The following is a 25,856-nucleotide window of genomic DNA, read 5'->3' as shown; positions in this document are numbered from 1 at the left end:
CACAACCTGGACGAAGGAGGTCAGGCTACCGCTGGGGATTCACGTCGATGACACACCAATTCCGACGGTGAATAACCCCAAAATACTCGGAGTAACATTCGACAGCCTGCTCTCCTTCTCTGCGCACTCAACCGCTATTGTCAATAAAGTACAGAGCCGCAACAAGGTCCTCAAGTCGCTAGCCGGCAGTACTTGGGGCAAAGACAAAGAAACGTTGCTGGCAACATACAAGGCAATAGGCCGGCCGGTTTTGAACTACGCAGCGCCAGTGTGGTCGCCAGGGACTAGTAGGACGCAGTGGACGAAGCTACAGACTATACAGAACACCGCACTCAGAACAGCGACAGGATGCCTCCTGATGTCGCCTGAACACCACCTGCACGGCGAGGCGCAAATGCTCCCTGTAAAGGAGCACAATATAATGCTCAGCAAGCAGTTCCTGATAGGGAGCCACAGAAGTGGCCACCCAAGCAGACAGCTGCTTGCAGAGGAGCCCTCGCCTAGGCACGTCATGAGGCATCTATATGAACTGACGGACGAAGTCCAGAGGTTCATTAAGCAACCTCTGGACCCGTCAGCTTACAGGCAGGCCCTGAACGGCATTCACAGGGACGCAGTCTCGAGGTATGTAGACTCAAGACCTGTGAATGCCGTTCTAGGCACACAAACACCGGACATTGACGCGACGGAGCTCCATCTGCCTCAGGAGACCAGGACAACAATAGCCCAACTTCGCTCTGGCTACTGCAGCAGGCTAAATTCCTACCTGAGTAGGTTAAATGCGGATGTGCCGAACGAATGTCCGGCATGCAGAGACCCCTCACGACTCGAAACATCTCTTCGCATGCCCGGAAAACCCCCTATGGACCGACCCCATAGAGGCTGCACGCTTCTTGGGGCATGTTCATAAACAAGTAAAATCGTATGCAATTGTTGTTGGAAAATTGAACCCGTTAAATCATTTAACTCGTTTGAAAACCAGTTCAGCGCAGAGTTGTATCAGAAAGCTTTCTGCTCCGACCAATCAGAAAGACCCAAAAGCTTTCATTTGACACGCCAACGTTCAAAAAATTTATATTCTAAAAATATAAAAAATTAAAAATTATCAAAATTGTATGCATGCCTGCCCGCCAAAAAAGAGGCCAAGGCGGTAGTTAGTTTAGTTTGTTTAGTTAGAGCATGCAAACTAAACATTTTGACGTATCTAAATAATCCGTATGCATTAATATCATGAAGCAGACATTTGCATAAAACAAATTGAAACATAAAAACTTGATTTTGAATATTTTTTTTCGAATTTTTATTGGTAATCAAACAACCGTCAAAGTTAACTCCAAATGTTCAATGTGGACGATTGTGTTTTCCAAAAAGCTTCTTTTCATTTAACAAGATAAATGGGGCCAATTTGAACGTAATATTAGTATGCAACTTAGAACTACAATTATACACTTTTTGAGCATTAGCCCTCATTCCGAATGGTGCAACAGGATTAAGCAGTCAGATGACGAAGATTATGACTCATAATGAAACCGAGGGGTTGAGCACTACTGCTACAACAACAATAACTATTAAATAACAAGAAATTTATTTTTATATCATTGCAAAATCGTTATTTTTGTTTTATTTTTTAAAAAGTTATCGTTATTTTGGATTTTTATCGATTATTGTTGACCGTTGTTACAATGGAGACTGCGTTTTATGGCCGTTGTAAATGCTTTAATCATAAATTATAACAAAATTGATCGAAAAAATAAAAATCCAAATATACAGGCAGATTCTACAATTGACTTCTGAGTTAATTTGAACCACTTTCAAAGTGACTTTGGTTGACATTCACTCGAAAGTGAATTGCAGAATCTGCCTGATAACGATTATTCTTGAAAACAATTTTAAATTATATTATCATAAGGATGGAGCGTTTTCAATAAATCCGTTTTTATGGGAAAGGTGGCGCTTGACGGGTGGTCCCATCGTTATTTGGTTTAGTTCTGACGATTGGACCATGAATAAAATAACAGTCTTCCTAAATTTGTATATAGGCATAGAAGTCGGTTGTGTTTTTTTGGTTAAAAATTACTTGTTTTAGCTAGATGTATAATAGGGGCACCGTATATTCAATTATCATACAATATGTTAATAAATACATTTTAATGGGGTTTTATGTATGCATAACATACAAAATTTAAAGAAAGTATGGTAGGAAGGCAACATGCTTGAAAAATCATATATTTGGGAGTAGCAAAACTGCCCTACAACGTTGAGGTGACAATGGTTAAATGTTGAGCTTTTCGATTTACCCCTGCAGGTGTTGTTTAATCATCGCTTTCCGAGCCGCCAGATTCATTTGGGTCACTGTATGGTCTCTTTGGAAAAATACCTGGAATAAATTGCGCTTGTTGCTGACAGTCTTGAGTTAGACGCTTCTTCCGAGAATGCGTATTGTAGGTCTCTGCGAATCGTGTTTTACCAAATTCGTCAGAGTAAAATTGTCGCACGCTGCTTCGCATAGAATTTGATTGATTTTTGTTATTAATATTGCTAGTGAAATCCTTTGCTTTGTTGGCGTTCACAATTTCTTCATTTCCCAGGTTATCATCAGCACTGTCACTCTCTTCTTCGCTCATTTCTTCATATACTATATTTCTTCTTGGTTTGCATATTTCCCTTGGCAAATTTTTACAATTGTAGTAAGCTAAATTTCTGCTTTGACATTGCTTTAGAGTTTTTTCATCTTCCTGTTCACTCAGGTCAGTTTCATCAAGTTGGTGCCCTTGACTGAAACTTTCAAAGTTTGACATTTCTTCGTCACGTAGGTGAGAATCACCTTCAACAAAAGCAGCAAAACGCAACGGATCTCTGAGTTTGGATATAATCTAAAAACGGATTAATTTAATGATTGATGGAGATTTGTTTAGACAAATATACGTACCTTCCACTGATTGCAATCAGGACTACTTGCAAACGCTCGCAGTTCGTTTAATGCCTTTGAAGTTTCTATAACTCCTTGTTCATAAAATTCATCGTTGGTTAGCAAACGCCTTTTAGGTGGAAAGAACCGTCTGTATATCTTGAGAAGTTTGTGAAATATATAATACGGGAAATAATTTACTACGATAGTGAGAACCCCTATTGCGGCACTGGCTTCTTCATACTGGCTTGATATATAAATTAAAGCTAATGCCATTATTTGCAATATCCATTTTATTATATTTTTCGATCTCCGATTTTTAGGAGGTCCCACACGGTAACAGAAAAAAAATGACAGTAGCCCCGTTAAAAAGATATACCAAAGGACATATACGCGATACATTTGAAAAATTAAATGGAGGTTTTCCCAAAGTCGTTGAATAATATAAACACCAAGCGCCCAACCACCGATAAGCATTCCATAAACCATAGGGCGTCTAAAAATGAATAATATTTAAATTTTCAAAGACTACTTAAATAATTAAAATTACCGAGGCATTAACTTGCTAGATAGCCAAATCAGAAGCATAAACGATGAACATATGCCGAAAGCAATACCCGTAAAATAAAAGAATAATGAGTTATCGCTAAGTTTTCCGGCGAAAACAAAAATGCTGATACCCAACGCAAGTTCTAGAACACGAAAGTTGTCAACTCGAATTTGCAGTAGGCGAACGCGGTAAGGCAAAGTGGTGTCGATACCAATACATTGCTGCTTGAAAGGCGACAGCTGCAGACGAGCACGCTTCTGATTGAATAAATTGAAGTTAAACAATGACCGCCTTTCTTCAAAATGCTGGCGGACTTCCATAGGTGTTACACCTTCATATTGCGTATATTCATCGCCTTCGATCTCCAAATTGAGTTCAACATTTTCAAAAAAGCGAGTCAAATCCTTAAGAGACCCACGGTAACAATATATTCGCATATCATTTTCGAAAAATCCTCTGTGACGCGACTTTGGCTTATAGTCTACTATTGTTCCTGGATCCATAAATGTCACTAAAAAACGATTTTCATAAGTATGTAGGTATATCACAAATAAATTTCTCCAAAAATCATACCTTGAGATCGAACACCATTATCCTCAGGTATACTTGCAGCAACTTTATTGCAGTAATATAAAAATAGATACACAGAGAGTAGCTTTATCTTCAATGGCAGTAAGTTCCTGAGAATCCACATGTCATAAAAACACCGAAAATGTTTTGGCTTTCTTTTAATTCTATTTTGATGTATGCAAGGAGTATGGATGCGCCATGAATGTATGTATGTATATTTATAATTACGATTTAAGCCGGACGATAATTAGAAGCGCGTAGAGAAGTCAGAAAAACATCGACGCATCGAAAATATCGATGTTTTGCTTCGATGCATCGAAATTTTTCTACTCGATGTATATATAGTCGATTCATCGAGGCATCGAAGCAACGATGTTTTCTGTAAACTGACAGCTCAAGTTCATCGCACGCCCAAACATCGCTTTGTCCGAAATTCAAAGAAATCAAGATGCACTTTTGCACTATGTTGGGATGATTTGACGCAAATAAATAGAGTAAATGAATTCAACGAGCAATTATTAGTTTTTGAACATTTGTGATGTTTTAAGGGTAAACTTTCACGAGATTTTGTATTTAATTGCAATATTCCAATGTTGAAAATCCGCACAACAATCTTGTGAAGTTAATGGGTGCAGTCCCGTATTCGTCGGACTAAAGCTAGTTAAACTATCAAAAAATAAAAATTCGCTCAGAGCAAGAGAGTAACATCGGGATCGCTTTCTAGCAAAAAATTTTAACTTCTGTCAACTTCAACATAACCTCCAAATTTTGATTTTAAATTTTTGATTATTTTGTATGTAAACACACTCAGCTCACACATGAAAAAAAACAAAAAATACATTCAAATTCATTGTAATCCACAAGTAATTAAATACTTTTCAACATGAATTAGCAGAGTGGACTTATCTTTTGTTTACAATTTGGTTGCCAAACACACTACAGCTGACCGTTTGACACGTTTACCAGAATTTACCAGCAAAAAATCTTTGGACTAGCACTGGTACCTTCTGACAGAGAGAGGACCTTATTTACTCTCGTTTTTGTCCTCTCAGTAGTCAGAAAACCGAGTACGGGATCGATTTCCAGTAAAATCTGACTGATTCTGACTATTTCTGACTAGTCCGGACTCGTACGGGATCGCAGCTAATATAAATACGATGGAGGAAAACTGGTGCTGTCACTCTATTAAAAATAAAATGGAGGTAAGTTGCTGCTGGCACTCTATTAAACGAGTTTTTGTGCGTCCAACTTCTTTTTGCGTAGGCGGTCTTCGGCCGCGCTTAGGGATTATATCCCTCACTACGTAGAATTCTCCTTTCTGTGTTGCCAAAGAAAAGGGGCTGAACACCTTTCGCAGAGAACACTTTTCTTCGTAGGCGGCCTTCGGCCACGCTTAGGGATTATAACCCTCTCTACGTAGAATTCTCCTTTCTGCGTGCGAAGAAAAGGGACAGAAATCCCCTTTTCACAAAAGTATATTTCTTGTCATCGTGCCCGAAACAGCCTGGACTTTTTTCCGTGCAGAAATGTGCAAAAAATCAATTTGAAATTTGAACAGCTGTTGTTTGTTTACATCCGAAAACAAATTTTGTAAAATACAAAAAGGGAAAATAGCAGCAAGGTTTCAGAAATGGAAGTATTTGCTAGTTTTATTAGCCATATAAGATAAATACACATGAAATCATTGTTCAGAGCAGATTTATTGGTTCCGGGCACGAAATGAGGTTTTTTGAGTTCCTCACGCTCTGGTCACTTTTGGCACGGGTTGACACATTTTTGACACTTTTGAGAGAGTAACTTATTTTTAAGCCCTAAGGGTCAATTTCAAATGAATATTTAAACGGCACTTAAGTTTAATTGTAGATTGCTGTTTAAATTCCATTTAGCTTTCGTTGGGTTTCAGATCAACTTTATTTAAATATGCCAATCAATTGGCAGCACTGCTGCTTGCTCCTTGAAATTATTGTTGCAGTTGCTTGTTTGTTTACATTTTGTGCTGAACAGCTGATTGTTTTTTGGTGGGATTGATTAAACAACCTTCCAATCAATCTTGGTTGTTTGGTACAAATCCAGGGTTGAATATCTCTTATTTAAATAGACAATATTGGCCATTTAAGTTCAGATTAAATGTATGATCTTAAAATGAATAGTGAAGGTTAATCAACAATCTCTACTTAAGTAGGCCAACTGAAATTGGGCCTAATTTCCGAAACAGCCCGGAAAGAATATGGAACAAAGCTAATATTAAATGTTTCGATTGGAAACGTGTAATAAATCTGTTCAATTGTAAAAGAATGGATTATAATAACAATTGATAAAGAAAATGCTGCGGCTTACGGAATGCGCCACCTTTGTTCACTACATCGTGAGCAGAACTAACACATCTGACGCGTGCGGGAACAGACTAATATTGAATAAAAGGAACGTCCCAACACAGGGAGGTTAAGCGGAAGTTGAGGAATGACGAACAATATGTTAAGGGTAGTTAAGAAAATGTCTCCTCTGAAATGTTTTTCCTCACGGCTTTTGTGAAAATTATATTGAATAGATGCAGTAGAAAAAATATATAAAATGATTTTAATTACTGGTTATGAATGTGAAAAATATTGAAATAACGTAATATTTTATTTTAACAAATTGTGTAACGAGAAAGTGAAAAGTGTATGAAAATAATGAAAAGTTTGGGGTAACAGTTTGGTCGCTAGTTAAGAAGCTAAACATAAAGCCGAATCAAATACCTTACGCACTATTATACATAATTGCTTTTGGGAGAGATATCAATTTTACATAAGAAAATTATGAGACGCCAGCCGTCATTGCGAAAAAACACAATCGATAAAACACTGGGGCTAACTATCCACTAGTTGATGGATACGGAAAAACAGTTTATCTTTAATCAATGACAAATAGTTTCTAGGAGAGAAAACATGATTTTGCTCCCTACTATTTTAATGTTTAATATCATCCGTATGCCGGGGCCAGTAAGTTTTTATAACGTACATATTACATTAATATGCATTGACATTCATACATATATGAATATGTGTAAACACATGTTCATATACGTACATACATGTATACTACATACAGAAACATAATTATAAACAGATGTATGTATGCACATTAGAGGGTGCATTCCAAAACGTCAAAATCTTATTTCTAAACCGCACTAGAGGAAAGTCTTGACTTGCGCAACCAGGGAAAACTAGCATCTAACCGTGGTTGCGCGCATTTGGCATTACAATCTGCTGAGGTTTAGAAAAATAAGAGACTGACAGACCAACCCAATATTCACGCACGACGGCAATTTACTGTCAAAAATTTCTCATGCACATACATGATTCAATAATTAAAGGTTTGCTCATTAGTGACATTCGAGTTCGATTTTGTCAAGAGGGAGCGAGAAAACTGTTTTTTTAGCAAACCTTTTAGTTATTATTGAATCATGATGCACATACAACTTGTATGGGACCAACCGAAATTGACCGGCGTGCGTAAAACACTAAAGCTGATGCCACATAAAACGTTTGCTTCGCTTTACGTGACAGATTCGCTTTGACAGCTAAGATGAATTGTATGAAAATGCACAAAGCATGCCACATAGATCATTGAAGCTGCAGCGCGAAGCGAAAAGATGGCCAACTCCCATCTTTTTGCGCGCTTTGACAATCAGCCGGTTTAATATTTATTTTGTTTCGTCCAAATTCGGGTATTCATGCTGAAACATAAAACTCAATTACATTGCTGATAATTTTAAAGCAAAATATCTAAAATCCACAGCAATTTTGAAGAGTAAAAAATTGATTTCTTGGCGTTCATTGTGGCATACCTTTTGCGTCTGGCGCTTTGCTGGCAAAGTTATAAATGTCACGCAAAGCTACAAAGTTTTATCTGGCATCAGCTTAAGATTTTGTTTTGTTGCGTGACATTTCGACTTGACGATTGTGCTCGTTTGACATTTCGGCGCGACTACGAATTAAAATTTTGGAACAAATGCAGAATAGCTCCGATTCTCAAATAAAAAAGAAATAAATATTGGAGTCGGTAGGGATGATTGAGCTGAACATAACGGAATATTTTTTTGCGGAAACAACAACTACAAGTTATTAAGGGTCAAAGTTCTAATTAAACAATTCATTAAATCAAAATTTTTTGAAAACGAATGCATGGATTTTAAAATTTTTTAACTCATTTGATAGGAAATTTGATTCTCTTTAATTTTACGTAAATATAATCCTCCCTAAGTAGAATTCTCCTTTCTGTGTTGCCGCAAAGAGAAGCGGAATGGCTTTCTGCGTACATTAATTCGATTTTTGTGAAAACTAAACAAAAAAAACTTTAAAATCCATGCATTCGTTTTTAAGAAATTTTGATTTAAAAAATTGTTTAATTTGAACTTTGACCCTTAATAACTTTTGTAATTGTTGTTTACGCAAGAAAAGAAATATACCGTTATACTCGCAGACATAAATGTCTATTGTTTCTTTTGCAATAGCTAATTTCGAATCAGAATTCGAAGCTGGCAACGATATTTTCGAGTTAACTCGAATTCAGTGATAGCGTTTTTTTCGTATTAGTAGCAGGCATTCGGAGGAGATTACGGTAACCGTGTCGAAAAATTTTGACTATGCCATTGGAAAGCTGGGCTCTTCACCTTTTCAAATATACCCACTTTTAGGTTCCGGGGCCTTCTAGTTTTAAAGATATTGGCTCGTAGTCGCAGAGAAATTAGAAAAAGGTTTTAACGATTAAAATTCTGTTTTATTGTAATCACCATTTTATCTTTTTCATAGTCAACTTAAAATGCATTTTACGCAAGATAGATATTAAAGAAAATTCAAAAGACCTTTTGGCCAAATTTTCAAAATCTGGTTTCACGTCAGATAAAGCCGTTAGTAACAGTTCTGTTAAATGTTGGTTAGTCAATAGGTACGTTCGTTTAAAATCTCCAGCAAAAAATGTCCTACAGCAAAATTCCGGTGAAATGGCATCTGTTCTCTCACAAGAGAATTATATGGGGTTTTCACAGTAGACATCTACATTTTAAGAAGTTTTCTAACCGTAAAATCAGTGGTGTTGTTGCTTCCCATACAAAATCGGAAAACGACGCCGTCTACATTTTGTCACACTCAAAGGTATGTTATTTACGCGTCTACGTTTTGCGACCTACTGCATTATGGGAATACCAATCAAATTTTTTTAGCTTATTGGGGACGGTTTACGTCTTTGCATTTGATTTGAGCGCAATGGCTGATGACAACAAACAAATCAAGGAAAAGAAAGAACATATATTAGCAATTGGTAATTAAGCTAAACAATTAAAATTTGCAGAACCAAAATCGAAAGGCGACATAAAAAATGGGCGCAAAGAAGAAATGTCTGGCAACACCAGACCCGGCGGGCCCCTGCGTAAGCCCGCGGGTACGGGCCGAAATATTTGCTGTCAGAACGAACTCGTGCGTGCATGGGCGTTCAGTAAACTTTCATAAAGGCACGAGTAAGCACGAAAAAGCCCGTTGCTAATAATGCAAATTTAGATAAGCTGTTGTTTTTATAAAAAAAAATAGTACATATTAAACCTCTTTTGATAAGAGAAAAGCAAAAAAGAAATATTTGGAGACCGATAGAAAAAATAAGATACTTAGAAGTTTTGTTAACTTATCTGTACATAAAATACTTTCCACTTTTTTTACTTCCCAGAAAATATATTATACAAATCTTTCAAGTAAAATATTGATTCACTTAGGTTAATATACATACATAAACACAAAATTAAAAATATGTACACATGTATACATACAATAAAAGTTGGCTCTTTATTTCCGGGCTGGGACGTGTACCGTTGTGCCGGGCCGGGCCGGGCCGGGCCCCACTAAAATTCTTAACGTGCGGGCTCGTGCGTATTTTTGAAAGTTGATTTTGCACTCGTGCCGGGCCGTGTCACGGTGTTAGGGGTCGAACACCTCCTAAACGGAATGAAGGAAAATTAGGGCTATTAGAAAAAGGGGCGTGACACCTCCCACATAAACCGAAGTTTTCATACTGTATATCCCGGAAAACGTTCATGGAAGAGGACTCGAACATGGTATGGAGATATATGAAAGCAATCGCATACTCATGGAGAAACATTGTGGTTATCGGAAAAGGAGGCATATCAATATCAATCGAATTTTTCATACAGCATATCTCTGGAAGTGTTCGTGGTAGCGTACCGGAACTTGGTATGTACAAGGTATATAAAGTCAGTGGCATAGTCCTGAAGAAAAATTGGGGCTATTGGAAAAAGGGGCGTGGCACCTCCCATAAAACGGATTTTTTCTCACTGCATATTTCTGGAAGTGGTCGTGGTAGAGTACCGGAATTAGGATGTACAAGGTATATAAAGTCAGTCGCATAGTCATGAAGAAAAATTGTGGCTATTGGAACAAGGGGCGTGGCCACTCCCATACAAACCGAATCTTTCACACTGCCTATCTCCGGATGTGTTCATGGTATTGTACTTGAACATGGTATGGAGATATATGAAATCAGTTCCATACTCTTAGAGAAAATTGGGACAATTTGAAAAGGACCGCGTGACAGTAAATCTTGAACGCAAATATCAAGATAGTCGCGAAGCTATGGGCCAAATATATTTAAATTGCCTTCTTAACTTTTCATTCTGACGTCAGTGATTCAAAAATTATTTTAAAAATTTAGAGAAATGTGCTTAGAGAATAAGTAGGGTATCAAATTAAAGAGGAAATCCTTTAGAATTTAAACAGATTCAAGTTTTTGGTGCTGAAGGACTGGTAAGTTTGAAAGTGTCCTTTTAAAATTTTATCCTTGACTTTTCGCAATATTTGTTTTTGAAAAAATTATGTGTTAAGGGCTTATATAAACTCGATAACATCCTCGAATTTCGTCCTTCTAACTTTGCCAGCTTAAAAAATTACCTATTCGTCCATGTGAACCCACAAAATTTATTTTATTTTTTATCTAAAGGAATTTCCTCTTGCATTTGGTACCCATACTTTATTCTGCATTGCATTGAATTTTTTAAATAATTTGTGGAATTAATTAAATCTTTGACACTACAAAGTCCTTTACAATAAATCCTAATACCAGAGAGAAAAACCAAACCCATTTATTTATTATTTATTTATTGGTAGGAGGGCTTCTCAAACAATATAGAAACAATTTTTTCGATTTAAGTTGTTGAAAATTAATGAATATCGAAATCCCGGGATCCCGGGATTGTGATAACGACTTCCGGAAAATACCGGTATCGGAAAAAGCTGAAAAATTAACATCGCTAGCTCATACAAGCTCTTGGCTCAATCCTTATCCATTCGTCCTGAAATATACTAGCCGGAAATGCGATTGCTTTATAAAAAAAGAATCATTTTGAAATATGAGTGTTTTTACTCTCTAGAAAATTATTTATGCAACGTCACATACGCGGTTTTGGACTGTCTTGATACGTGGTTTTGCATTTTGTTGATACGCGGTTTTGTACTTTAAACAACGATAAATACTTATATATGAATATGAATATATGTATGAAATATATGTATGCACTTTTAATTGTTATCACCAGGTTACAGCTCGCTTCTGTGAAGGAGGCCATTATTGTTCGTTACCAAGGGAATGTTGTACTCAAGGATGTTGTCCACCATACCAAAGTGGGCCACGACAACTACCACCGCCGTCCGAACACGTATTGAATTTATTTTTCATCAGCCACTGGTTTTTTTGGTAAGATAATATTAAATAAATAATAATAATAAGTTAATAAAATTTAATTTTTAAAGTTAATTAAATAATAATTAATAAATATTAAGACAACATGTTACCATAACAACGGTCAGGGATTTAAGATGTTTTAAAGATCGAAACGCTTTTGTATACAATTTCAAGAGCTGTTAAATTTATCATAATTAAACAACTGATTTTTATGTAAAAAAAAAAAACCTATACAAACAAACACAGAAAATGTATAAATTTGTAACAGATTTTGCTTATAGTTATACATACCTTTAGGCTTATTTTTTTGCATAAACATCCGCAGTCTGCTAATCATTGTTATTAAATTAGTGTGCCCTCCTAATTTTGTATTTATTAATCAATTAAAAACAAATGCAGAATAACTGAAATACTCAAATTTAAAAACAAAAAATGAGGATCGATAGCGATCATTGAGCTGAACATAACGGCTTTTGGGGGAAACAACAACTACAAGAACTATGAAAGGTCAAAGTTCAAACTAAGCAATTTTTTACATCAAAACTATTAGTTATATGCAAATGGTCTAAAATTAAATAGGAAATGTATCAAGCTTGCATTTGATATAAAATATGCAGTCAATAGTCCTCACTTTAAAAAATATTAAAAAAAAAAAACAGCCCTGGTCCGTCCAACACCGGCTATGCTATCCACAGTATTTTCACGCATAACTTCTTTCTGTCTGTGTAGGCGGCCTTTGGTCACGCTTAAGAATTATAACCCGTACCAAGTAGAATTCTCCTTTGTGTGTCGCCGAAGAAGAGGAGCTGCACACCTTTTCCAGAAAACACCTTTCTGCGTAGGCGGCATTCGGTCACGCTTAGGGATTATAACACTTACTAAGTTGAATTCTTCTTTCTGTGTAAAGTAAGGACTATTGACTGCATACTGTATATCAAATGAAAGCTTGTTAATATTCCATATACTTCCAGAAACATTTGTTTTAATATATTTTTTACATAAATTCGATTTTTGTGAAAACTACATATACAAGGCGTATACAACATATCTGTGTTCGTATGGAATAGTAGCTTATGTCGGCAAGCTGGCTTTAGTATAATGCGGCATTCCCTTTATTCTTTAAACGACAAGGAATCTTTGGACGAGACTGTTTTGCTAGTATCGGAACTATTTCTTGCACATTTATTTGCCAAAAGTTCTTCAACGGCTCGGCGCCAGTGAGTCATTCGCAATTGTATGCTGCGAATGCCGCACTATACTAAAGCCAGCCTTTGGACATAAGCTACTATTCCATACGAACACAGATATGTACATCAAATTAAATTCTCTATCGAATGGCATAACCGTTTTCAATATCCATTAAAGGATTTTTGAAAAATATGGATTTGAAAAAAATTCATAATTAAAACTTTAACCGTTACTAACTCTTGTAGTTGTTGTTTGTCCCCAAGAAATACATACCTCTAGGCTCACCTCAATGATCTCCATCAATCCTCGTATACATATTTTTGATTTGAGAATTGTAGTTATTCTGCATTTATGCCACAGTATATACAGAAATAAACCATTTCGCAGATTTTCACCAATTGGTCCCCGGGTACTTTTGGGTTGTGTACAGCGTTTTCGTTTTTCGCGTACGGCAACACTTACTATGGGGAATTTCGCCTCATGATCAGGGTGTCCAGATTGTTTAAAAAAAAAAGCGCAATTTCTGAAAAAAATCGCCAAAAATCGCCAATTTTTTCTAAATAAAATTCATGAAATCGATTTAACAAATATTTTATTTTAAAGATGAAATCTTGTTATAATATAGTTTTTAAAACCAAAAACGAATATAATAGCTTCAGAAGGTAATAATAAATAACACAAATCACTTATGTAATAGTGATGTACAAACAATTTTCTAAAAAATACGCATATTTTTTTTAAATATTTGTTTCAATACATTTTGCAATAGGACTGCGCAATTATTGAATTTATTATAACTCATATTAATTGATTAATCGCAAAATCCGCTTTTAAGCGCTCGGCGCTAAAAATAAAATAGAAACCTATAATAAGGCGAGATCAGCTATTTCCACAATTTCTTCAAAATCCTAACCTATAGTGTCTGAATCATTTACATTTCTGTTGTTGTCATATATTGAGCTATTCAATCTCGATAGCATACTGTTTGAACGTTTTGCAGCAGAAACTAGTAGTCTTCATATAACACTTTATTCGAATTATTGAATTAAGGCTTTCCAACCTCATCCTATTTCAAATCTTAGTTTTTGTTGAATTCATTACGGAAAAAACGCGCTCAACAAAAGCATGTGAGTGCGGCAAGGATAATAATAGGTGCAATCCCGTATTCCTCGGACTCGGACTAGTAAAAGTGTCAAAAAATAAAAATTCACTCAGAGCGAGAGAGTAACATTGAAAAGTACGAGATCGCTTTATAGTAAAAAATGGTAACTTCTGTCAACTTTAACATAACCTCCAAATTTCGGTTGTAAATTTTTGCTTATTTTGTATGTAAACACACTCAGCTCACACATGTAAATAACTAAAAACACTTTCAAATTCATTAGAACCCACTTAAACAAGTAATTAAATAGTTTCCAACATGAATTAGCAGAGTACACTTTTCTTTTTTACCAGAATTTACCAGCAAAAAATTCTCGGACCAAAACTGGTAACTTCTGACAGAGAGAGAACCGCAATTACTCTCTTTTTTGTCCTCTCAGTAGTCAGAGAACCGAGTACGGGATCGATTTCCAGTAAAATCTGACTGATTCTGACTATTTCTGACTAGTCCGGACTCGTACGGGATCGCAACTAATATGAAGGCTACTTTACTTATATTTACAGACATTTTATGGGCTGTTGTGGTTTTCATTCCGTAAGCAATTATTNCGGCAACACTTACTATGGGGAATTTCGCCTCATGATCAGGGTGTCCAGATTGTTTAAAAAAAAAAGCGCAATTTCTGAAAAAAATCGCCAAAAATCGCCAATTTTTTCTAAATAAAATTCATGAAATCGATTTAACAAATATTTTATTTTAAAGATGAAATCTTGTTATAATATAGTTTTTAAAACCAAAAACGAATATAATAGCTTCAGAAGGTAATAATAAATAACACAAATCACTTATGTAATAGTGATGTACAAACAATTTTCTAAAAAATACGCATATTTTTTTTAAATATTTGTTTCAATACATTTTGCAATAGGACTGCGCAATTATTGAATTTATTATAACTCATATTAATTGATTAATCGCAAAATCCGCTTTTAAGCGCTCGGCGCTAAAAATAAAATAGAAACCTATAATAAGGCGAGATCAGCTATTTCCACAATTTCTTCAAAATCCTAACCTATAGTGTCTGAATCATTTACATTTCTGTTGTTGTCATATATTGAGCTATTCAATCTCGATAGCATACTGTTTGAACGTTTTGCAGCAGAAACTAGTAGTCTTCATATAACACTTTATTCGAATTATTGAATTAAGGCTTTCCAACCTCATCCTATTTCAAATCTTAGTTTTTGTTGAATTCATTACGGAAAAAACGCGCTCAACAAAAGCATGTGAGTGCGGCAAGGATAATAATAGGTGCAATCCCGTATTCCTCGGACTCGGACTAGTAAAAGTGTCAAAAAATAAAAATTCACTCAGAGCGAGAGAGTAACATTGAAAAGTACGAGATCGCTTTATAGTAAAAAATGGTAACTTCTGTCAACTTTAACATAACCTCCAAATTTCGGTTGTAAATTTTTGCTTATTTTGTATGTAAACACACTCAGCTCACACATGTAAATAACTAAAAACACTTTCAAATTCATTAGAACCCACTTAAACAAGTAATTAAATAGTTTCCAACATGAATTAGCAGAGTACACTTTTCTTTTTTACCAGAATTTACCAGCAAAAAATTCTCGGACCAAAACTGGTAACTTCTGACAGAGAGAGAACCGCAATTACTCTCTTTTTTGTCCTCTCAGTAGTCAGAGAACCGAGTACGGGATCGATTTCCAGTAAAATCTGACTGATTCTGACTATTTCTGACTAGTCCGGACTCGTACGGGATCGCAACTAATATGAAGGCTACTTTACTTATATTTACAGACATTTTATGGGCTGTTGTGGTTTTCATTCCGTAAGCAATTATTCAAAATTCTTCAGGGTCGGATGGAATGGTTCTGAAAAAAGTTATTCCATGGGAAAGTTAAAAGATTAAAATATTCAGTTTATGCTGCTTTTCTCTCCTTCAAAGTCAAATTGTGAATTGGCAGGTCCCTGAAACTCGCCCTCTTGTGATTCACACACTTTTCTGGTGACAAAATCAAAGCTTTTTTAAAAGTATTTAATTGACTAGGTAATCGTTTCAAAATCGTTTCTTGGATAAGGGTGATTAAAAATTTTTGACAGTCTTTTAATATGCGTCTTAAGTGAAGGTTGTCACGCAGTTCATTAGCCGCTTCTGTAAAGTTATCGTGGAAAACTAAGTTTTGAATATTTTTATAAATGGAAACAATTTATTTGAAGGAAAAAAATTGCCAAAAATCGCCAATGGCGATTTCCTAAATTTTTACGCGCAAATATCCAAGAAAAATCGCCAAATTGGCGCGAAATCGCCAAATCTGGACACTCTGCTCATGATTAGGAAAAGTTCTTTTCGAGGATAAAATATGTATAATTTACAAGAACAAAAATGTGTATGCATATTAAACCAAACCTATATATCCCTATGTCATTCGACATGCTGAATGCGAATCCGAGGTCCGTTAGCCTCCATCACGTCAGGTTCGTGGTCATTTGAAGGTCAAGTAGGGAAAAATTCATTGAATAAACCTGAAAATTCAATAAAATTCATCGGGCATGACCTCTAGATGACCTTGAGGAATCAAGAGACCTTCATACTCGGTTTCAGTGACAACAAAAACAATTTTTTTTTTAATTTTTATTGAATACATTTTATGTCCTATTTGACCTTCAAATGACCTCGAAGCTGACATTATGGAGGTAAACGGACCTCGGATTCGGGTTCAGCGAATCTAAAACCTTATGTATATGAATTTTCAGGTTTATTCAATGAATTTTTCCCTACTTGACCTTCAACTGACCACGAACCTGACGTGGTGGAGACTAACGGACTTCGGATTCGCATTCAGCGTGTCGAATAACATACGGATATATAGGTTTGGTTTGTTTGTTTTTTTTGTAAACCTGTGTAATTTTTCCAATACTCTGTTTTAGTTTACACGCTAAAAAATAACAACATTTTAATAACATGCATGCTATTGATTAATAGGTGCGTGGTAGTTGCGGTCATTTTAGCAATTCTTTGTGCGTATTCCTTATGGAAAAAACGTCGTACACTTTGTGGCTGGGGATTCACGGAGCATCATACTCAATCCGAGGGTGACTCGGCGGGTTCCTGCTATGCACCCCCACAATATAGTCGTTGTAATTCGTTCCATCATCCGCCGCCTCCGTACACCGAGGTAACACTTGTAATATTTTCTACATATATAAATTTATTTTTTTTATAAACTTACGATTTAAGGTCACATCAAAGCCAGATCTCTATCCACTCGTCTTCACGTGCAACAGTGACAACGTTAAAACCGGTTCCAGTTACCTAATGGTACAATATTTTCGCAACTATATCGTTCGTCCTGTTGGGTCGCTTTCTGCAGCAAGCACAGTCGATTCGCTTAGTTCCAGCTTCATTTGTAATATCAATGAAGCTAACACGCTTGTGCCGCCACCATATTCTCGGGCAGCCAGTCCGGAAGCAGAGTTAAGTTCGCATTTGCAGCAACAGTTTATGATTCCTAGATCAGCATCACAATTAATGTACGCAAGTGGAGGTAATAGACACTCCAACAACCTTGAAGCTCACGAAATAAGTAGTGGTGTTATTGCTCAGAAACTACATCAAGATCACCATAGTAAAGTAACAAACTTTACTGTAGTGGCACTCAATGGGTCAGCAGTTGGAAATCAGAATGACATTGAACTGGGAAAGCTTACAAACTATAATACGGTCTTACAAACATCGGTTGGTGAATATTTTAATTCCAATGAAGTTTCTGATGACAACAGTCAGAATCGAAAACTTAATCAAAATTATAATCGTGATAGCAATGAAAGTAGTGGAAGCAACCGCAGCAGTGGATGTGCTAGCAATTTTAGCTCTGGTTGTATTCCAAAAGGTTTTATACAGTCCCAAAGCGATCAACAATTTCATTTTATTAATAATAGCAATAGCAGTATCAGTGATATTTTTCTAAATAACTGCTCCATAGCCGCATTCGCAAATACTCCTAACGAAAACGGTTGTAATTTAATAGGTATAAAGAATTCTGAAGAGAACGGAAAATTCAGCCCATCGGAGTCGGCTGATCCCGCTACAACGCTTCCTATGCACACTCAATTTAACAATCATGCTGCGTCAGCAATTTTTAGTAATAGCCACATTAAATCTAAATCCTTGCACCGCACTGCTACGAGTCCCACGCCACTTGTATTCGACTCAAGTATTCTAAATCCGACTTACAAATCATGTGATTCCGTTGCTGATATTCTCTTTACCGCTCCTGCAAATACAGATAACTTATCAGATTCAGAAGTGAAAGATCTACATTTGTTGCGGCAAAGTCTGGAAACATGTTGTAATGTCTTACAACAGCAACATCAGTTGAAGCAAAGACCACATGCTGAGATAAATAAAACAGAGTCTTCGTCATCCAGACTAAATGAGTTGATTGAAAGGTATGCAGCGGACGACTTGGGTATGAGTAACTATACGGGATCCGTTAATTGTTCTGCTGTGAGTAGTTTGGTAAATATTTGCTTACCCAGTTCTCCACCACAAGCCACAAGCCCAACTGGGGAAGTAAGGGAGATTCTCGATCAAATACGTCAGTTACAGGACAGTATAAGTCATGAAGATGTGTTGCTGCATATGAAACCTGCACTACGTCAGACCTTATCTTCCCCAAAGAGCATTTCCGTAGTCATAGGGAAGGATTCGAGTGCAAATACTCAGCCAAAAAAAATCTGCGGTTCCGTTACGTGCTGTGAAATTCAGCCTAGCCCAACTGTCAAGTCGCCAACTAATCCAACATTTTCTAAGACCACTGTTCGTTTGACATCTCCTTCTTCAGATAAGAGCATAGTTAAGGTAATAACAACAACAGCGCAAGATAGTTTAAGTACGAATGATACTGATAATTTATTGAAACGACCTGTGACATTGCAACACAAAAGAAAACTCTTTACCCCAAAACCAAATAAGGCTCTTTACATTCCCATGACGCCAAATATTACATCGACACCTGCTAACAAATATATATTGAAAAGTCCTCTTAGCAGTGCAGTGGGGACAAATTTTTTCTCTAGCAGAGGAGGTCGAGTGCGAAAAATTTGGGTATCACGTTCAGCACCTACAACACCAGGCACCACTTTACCGCCTAATCGATTAGGCGATGATAGCCCGTTACTTACAGAATACGATGAAGATGGAGATATTGTTCAAGGAGAATAGTGAGTTTAAGAGATTAGGTAAATGTTAAACCTATGTTTTTAAAAGTTATGAGTGCCCTAAGTACAAAGTTGTAAGTCGCAATTTTTTTCTCTCGCTATTATCACCGAAACGATACCGCACACGATCTTCTATTGTGTATTAATTCAAACAACACAACAGAAAACAAACTATGTATTTATGACCTTATGTTAACCATTTACATATGTATGTATGTATAGAATAGATATTATGATCTGTGATCATTTTAGTGCATAAAATCAAAACTGAGTTAATAACATTTGAATAAGAACAGATGCTTTTTCATATAAAGAAAAAACAATCTCGATCTCGATGTCACCCGTCAGAAATATTCTAATAAATAACCAAAAAACTACTTGAAATACAAAGTTTTAGTTTTACAAGTAACAGTAATCGACATTATTATTTCTTAAATCAATTAATGTTTGTCAGATAGTTTGTTCGACTTTGGCAGGTTCTTCATGGTGGCTTTAAAAAAAAACTCTTTCTACCGATACGGATGAAGGCGGTTGTGTATTATATTTTTGGACTATTGCTTTGATTTCTAATATCCCATTTAGAACTAAAGCTTAACTGCAGTTAATAGCTCAGTTTGTTGTTGTTGTTGTTGTAGTAGCGGCTACAAACACCCCGCCCCGATCCGCTGGTCCCTCAATCGTTGTCGCTTTACTAACAGGAGACCTATGAAGCGTGCGGCCTCGATACGGTCTGTCCATAAGAACAAAGGCGTTAGTAGAGTGGAGTTAAGTGGGCATACGAAGAGATGTCTCGAGTCATGGGGTGTCCCTCCGCATGCCGGGCATCCGTTTGGCACATCTGCATTTACTCTGCTCAGGTATGAGCTTAACCTGCTACAGTAGCCAGATCGAAGTTAGGCCATTAAGCTGCGAGTCTCCCGAGGAAGACGAGGCTCTGTCTCGTTCACGTCTGGTGGTTGTGTGCCCAGAACGGCAATTACACGTCGGCCTGTGAATGCCGTTCAAGGCCTGCCGGGACCAGAGTTTTTTTTTATATAAATATATAGATTCCTTGTGACGTGCTGTGGCGAGGGTTCTTCCGCAAGCAAATGTCTGTTCGGGTGACCACGTCGGTGACACCCTACTAAGAATTCATTGCAGAGCCCTGTCGTGCAGTTAATGTTGCGGCGACATCAGAGGGCATCCTGTCGCTGTCTTGAGTGCCGTGTTTTGGCAGATCTGTAGCTTCATCCACTGCGTCCTACTAGTCCCCGGCGACCACACAGGCGCTGCATAGTTCAGAACCGGCCGGCCAATTTCCTTGTACATTGCAAACAACGTTTCTTTGCCTTTGTCTGCCGGAAAGCGACTTGAGGACGTTGTTGCGGTTTTGCACTTTATTGACAATTGTAGTTGTATGCGACGAGAAGGAGAGCAGACTGTCGAAGGTTACTCCGAGGATTTTCGGTTTATTCACCGTCGGGTTTTGTTCGTCATCGGCGTGAATACCCAGTTGCAGTCTGACGTCCTTCGTCCAAGTGGTGAAAAGTGTTGCTGAGGATTTTAATAGGGGAGAGGGGCGAGCTCCGTTCAGTAAGGACGCGAGAAAGCTCGGCGAGATAATTGTTCACTTTCGAGCACAAGTCATCAATTCCATTTCCAGACGCCATTATCGAGCTATCGTCAGCATGGTGGTTGAGGGAGCTTACAACTGTAAACGTTAAACAGTAGTGGGGAAAGTACACCACTCTGTGGGACCCCCTGTTTTATTTTCCTGGGTTTGCTCGATTTGTCTCTAAAAATTACTGACGTGTGTCGAGCACTCAGATAATTCGCCGACCACCGTTTGGGTCCCTGTAAGAGAGAAGAGGCCGCTATGTCTTCAGTACCGTGGAGTGACTGACGGTGTCAAACGCCTTGGACAGGTCCAACGCTACTTGAATTGTTCTCTCACAGGGGCGGCCACAAGTTATCTGGGTGTGTTTGGCGCTAAGTGCTGTTGTTGTGCACTTTACGGAACTCATGTTGATGCTTCGCTGTGGTCAGGTGGTTTGTGTAGTACGGGAGCAGAAGGTCCTCTTGTGTCTTCGCTACCGGGGAAGGAACATTCGGACATTAAGACTCTCCTTTGATGGACAGTTTCCCCGGTTTAAGCAGTGGGACCAATCTGTCCAATTGGGACCAATTTGTCACGTAACGACACTCTCTTTAATTGCTCATATTTAAGGACCATGCGGTTCGATTGTTTTCATTTTTCGGTTAATAAGAATAAAAATATTGAAAACACATGTTTTTCCTTGTTTGTGCCGCATTGAAACGTACGTAGAGTAAAAGCATAGTCAAATAACACAATATTCCGATTACGAAGGGGAAAAACACTGAAAGATAGCTACTCGGACCTGTTTACTCATATGTATATATACCTATGTGCGAAATAATAGCAGTGCGACATTTTGATCAGTTTTGAATATTCTTCTTTACATTGCATACTTTTTATTAATTTTATATAATGACGCTTATTTTAATTTTTAAGTGATTTTAATTTTCGCTTTCCGAATCTAAGAGTAATATATGATTGTTTGTTATTTACTGGTCTATAATTTATGATTGTGCCCAAAACTGAATAAATCGAGCCAAGAGTGCCCTTGTGAATGAAAGTTCCAAAAATGGCACTATTGTGCCTACTTTTCCATCACTGCTGACAACCCTGATTCGAATCGCAGCTGGCGTAATTTTTTATTTTTACCACAGCGAACAGTTCATTCCATGATACAAAAAAGAAGGTAGTTCCATTGTCACTTTTTCGTCGCCATATTAACAATCTGACAATTAAGTAGATTGTGACATTTCGTGCTACCGTATCCGATATCTAAAATCCTTCAAATTTTGTTTTGTTTTGTTTTTTGTTTTGTTTTGTTGTTGAAATTTGAACAAGCCAAAGGTACATATTTTGTTGGGTAAGGCTCGGTTATTTGTACAAAAACCAAAACCATTGCACAAACAAGCAAATATTACCCCCTTTTGTTTTTGAAAGAGGTCTAATGCTCAATAAGTTGATAATTGTGTTTCTAGTTTTCATACTAACAATAAATCATCAATTTTGTTTCACACTCCCTCTAATATTGAACAGTAAAATATACTTATTTGTACCCTAAGAAACAACGATATTGTCGAAACATACTAGAATTGGATAATACTCACTTCTCTGAAAGTCATGAGGCCTATGGATCCCAAAGTAAATTCCCTTTTCCAGTTACTTGAAAGACATGGACAAAGACAATATCGAAATGTGTAATAGTCCTGGCTAGCTACATTGTGTAATAATCAGATGCCATAATGGCACTAAAAAAAAATTAAAATATGTTCACTAAAATTTATTTATGTAAAAATAAAGATTTTGGCAAGTAGTTATCGAATTTAATGTAAAATTTTAACGTTTTTAAGATAAGATATTAATTATTTTTGAAAGGTGAATGTTGATACAACTATTTTATTTATACTCCCGAAGTTAGGATATAAAATACCCTCCACCAAAAAACTTAAATTGGGTAACGCCGCTTCGATTTTTTTACAATTGAGCAATTGTTAAAAATCTCCTTTTTAATCAAAAAGTTGTTTATTGAAACTACCTTCTTTTTTGTGTCATAGTTAATTCCATATAGAGATTAAAAGTGGTATTAGTCGCGTGTTCCCTTGCGATCCGGGAGTCCTCCCGGATTAGTCGCTTTTTTGTAGGATATTAAATCACAGCGAAATGCATTTATTGATTTAAATAGTTACACATTCCAGTAGTTCGTTTCTGTAACAATTCTCTACCAAGGCGAATTGAGATTTAATTTCGCCGTCCTGTTCTCTACTGCTAATGAAGAGCAGAGAATGACGTATATTCTCTACCAGTAGAGAAATAGTCGGTAGAAACGACCTACAGGTATACAAGTTCATAAAAAATAAATAAGATTTCAAATGCTTTATATTTAGTCTAAAAACTGTATCTAATGCTTGGTTTTCATTATATCAAAATTACTGACATCAAAAACTGTCTCAACTAATAACTGTTCATTTTGTGTCAAATGTCAAAGACTGTCATCAAATTTTGGTGTCAGGTGATTGACATTCCCGTTTTCATTACTGATGTCAAATGTGAAGTGAAATTTTTGGCATGAGTCAAGAATACCAGCCGTTTTGCTATGGAAAAAACCAAAAATGTGGCTCGATAGAACTCTTAATGCCCTATGATTTTGTTGATTGTTCAAGTACTTAAAAATCTCGCTTTAAAAATCAAAATAATACGTTGTTATTAAATGTAAGTCTTTATTATTCGTTGTATAAGTATAAACACACGTATAAATGTTTGTATAAGTACAAATGTAACGTGTAGTATGTATAAATTTCTTTAGTTTTTGTAAAGAAAGAAATATAAGTAAATAAAAGCTCATTATACTTTCATTATAATTGATACTAAAAAATACATGATAGATTTGATGAATTTTTGGATTTTTTCAGATTTTTTCGAGATATTTATTTGAGAAAAAATATTTCTTATTTGTATTTATTTATGGTTGTGATGCTAAGAAGAGCGATACGGGTAATTAATCACATTAATATAAGTTCAATTGAATCTCTTTTTCGATTTGAGTTATCATTCTTACAAACAAACTTTTAAATGTTCAGTAAAAAAATTTTGTAAATTCGAAAAAAATCTAATTAAATCGAATTTGTAACAACAAATTTCGAACCGAATAATCGAATGGTTGGACAATATTGAATATTAGGAAAAAATCGAATTTCAACCCCCAAATACCCATCCATATAAGCTGCGGACAAAAATAGTAAACTTTGTCCAATTTCGATAAAATTTTGTATATTTTCAACGGAGGACCCCTTCTAATTCCCAAATACAATAAATTTGTCGAAAACAAAGGAAATTTTTTTCAAGTTTAGAATATTTCAAAGCATAGTTTCACACAGATGAAATTTATTGAAGTGAAACTTCTTAGGCGGCAGTATCATAGAAATGGAGTGAAAATAGGTAAGAAGCTTACGAGGTAAGCCATGTTTTCTTTTAGTTTTTAGTACCAAAATAGTCATCACGACCAATATCATCTTCCCAATAAATAAAATTATATTCCGTCAGTTTTCGTCACTCGAATATTTTACCTCAAAGAGGTGTTTTATTTGATATCAATTAATTTTGGATAGCAAATTTCGTATTTAATTTACCAACGAAATCAACGAAAAATCCAAACAAAAGTCTAAACGTTCTAAAGAATAAGTATACAATAGTACCAGAACCGACCAGACGGTCAGAATAAGTAAACAAAAAAGTTTATTCCAAACGTTCACAACGAATAAAGGAATGCAGCCTAAATGTTTCGAATACAAAACATTTAAGTACATAAATATATGTAGGTACCTTGTACATTTTAAAACAAGCAAGAAATAAATAAATGCAGGTATAGTCTTACATACATGTTAAGCACCAATAAGTTTAATTTCTTAAAAGTACATTTAAATCAATTAATTACACATTTGAATCTTTAACAGCTGACCAAATATAGTGCGGGTTATTAACCGACTTCCAAAAAAGGAGGAGGTTATCAGTTTGTCGGAATATTATTATTTTTTTTTTTTTTTATGTATGTTACCGCATAACTTTGGACCACGTCAACTGATTTCGATAATTCTTTATGCATCGGAAAGGTAGTGTCTCAGAGGTGGTGCCATACTTATCTGGTTAAGATCCGATCAGCGGATCATGAGATATATATATATATATATTTTTTTTATATGAGAGTTGCAGTCGGCTTTTTTTTGCTAAAAATTACTTGTTTTTGTTTACAAGTTCCTTGCATAACATTATGTTATTGATACTGTCAATCTCAAGTTTATTTCTTTGTTTAGTTTTTACCAAAAAAGCGTTGAAAATTTGGGTTCTGCAGCCGCAGAGCTATGTGGTAATGAAATTATATTAAAAACAAAATTGGCGAGGTGCATGAAGCTATTTTCATTAATTCCATTTTTAATAGAATAAACTTTTTCTCATAACATATCAATATCCAGATCGCTGGAAATATCAAGCTCACTTATACTAGGTAGATTATGCTCATTTTCAAGCTCATTTTCAAGCATAACTCCCTAATCTGTAATTAGAAAAAGAGATTAGTCACACGAAATTCGTTCCTTGTTAATCTGTAATTAAACGACTTCCAAAAAAGGATGAGGTTATCAGTTCGTCGGAATAATTTTTTTTTTTTTTTTTTTATGTATGTTACCGCATACCTTTAGACCACGTCAACCGATTTCGATAATTCTTTTTGCATCGGAAAGGTAGTGTCTCAGAGGTGGTCCCATACTAATCTGGTTAAGATCCGATCAGCGGATCATGAGATATATATATATATATATATATATATATATATATTTTTATGAGAGTTGAAGTCGGTTTTATTTTTTGCTAAAAATTACTTGTTATAAAATAATCTCAGATTTAACGGACAACTTTTCAGTGTCCAACCTGCTTTTATCGATTATTTTTGCGAAGAGGAGAAATGCCAAATGTAAAAGTAAAGAGGTTTGTAAAGGTATTT

The 25,856-nt window shown here is 36.0% G+C and overlaps 2 protein-coding genes and 1 long non-coding RNA gene across 3 annotated transcripts in view; 1 reads left to right on the top strand and 2 right to left on the bottom strand.

Moving 5' to 3' along the window:
- Window positions 1-15,752, bottom strand: part of LOC108360107 (uncharacterized) — a 22,139-nt gene extending 6,387 nt beyond the window's left edge. Inside the window, exons 1-2 of the long non-coding RNA XR_001847050.1 lie at window positions 15,724-15,752; window positions 15,642-15,645 (exon numbers count right to left, since the gene is read on the bottom strand). This is a non-coding gene — a long non-coding RNA (uncharacterized LOC108360107). The remainder of the gene's footprint in view (window positions 1-15,641; window positions 15,646-15,723) is intronic.
- LOC108360100 (Nuclear envelope integral membrane protein) lies at window positions 1,872-4,337 on the bottom strand. Its single transcript, XM_017612262.1, has 4 exons — window positions 4,032-4,337; window positions 3,459-3,969; window positions 2,930-3,404; window positions 1,872-2,873 (listed from the first exon to the last, which is right to left on the bottom strand). Exons 1-4 carry the CDS (start codon window positions 4,150-4,152, stop codon window positions 2,313-2,315), a joined length of 1,668 nt encoding a protein of 555 aa, XP_017467751.1. The 5' UTR covers window positions 4,153-4,337; the 3' UTR covers window positions 1,872-2,312.
- LOC108360098 (uncharacterized) lies at window positions 6,495-20,941 on the top strand. Its single transcript, XM_017612259.1, has 4 exons — window positions 6,495-7,009; window positions 11,608-11,765; window positions 17,054-17,246; window positions 17,309-20,941. The coding sequence occupies exons 1-4, from the start codon at window positions 6,956-6,958 to the stop codon at window positions 19,292-19,294; spliced, it is 2,391 nt and encodes a 796-aa protein (XP_017467748.1). The 5' UTR covers window positions 6,495-6,955; the 3' UTR covers window positions 19,295-20,941.
- The last annotated feature ends 4,915 nt before the right edge of the window (window positions 20,942-25,856 follow it).

The sequence above is a fragment of the Rhagoletis zephyria genome, unplaced genomic scaffold (genome assembly GCF_001687245.7).
Source record: "Rhagoletis zephyria isolate East Lansing unplaced genomic scaffold, Rhagoletis_zephyria_1.1 Rzeph_scaffold_00519, whole genome shotgun sequence".
Classification (NCBI taxonomy): Eukaryota; Metazoa; Arthropoda; class Insecta; order Diptera; family Tephritidae; genus Rhagoletis; species Rhagoletis zephyria.
The sequence above is the reverse complement of the archived record's forward strand: the minus strand, read 5'-3'. Positions and strand labels throughout refer to the sequence as shown.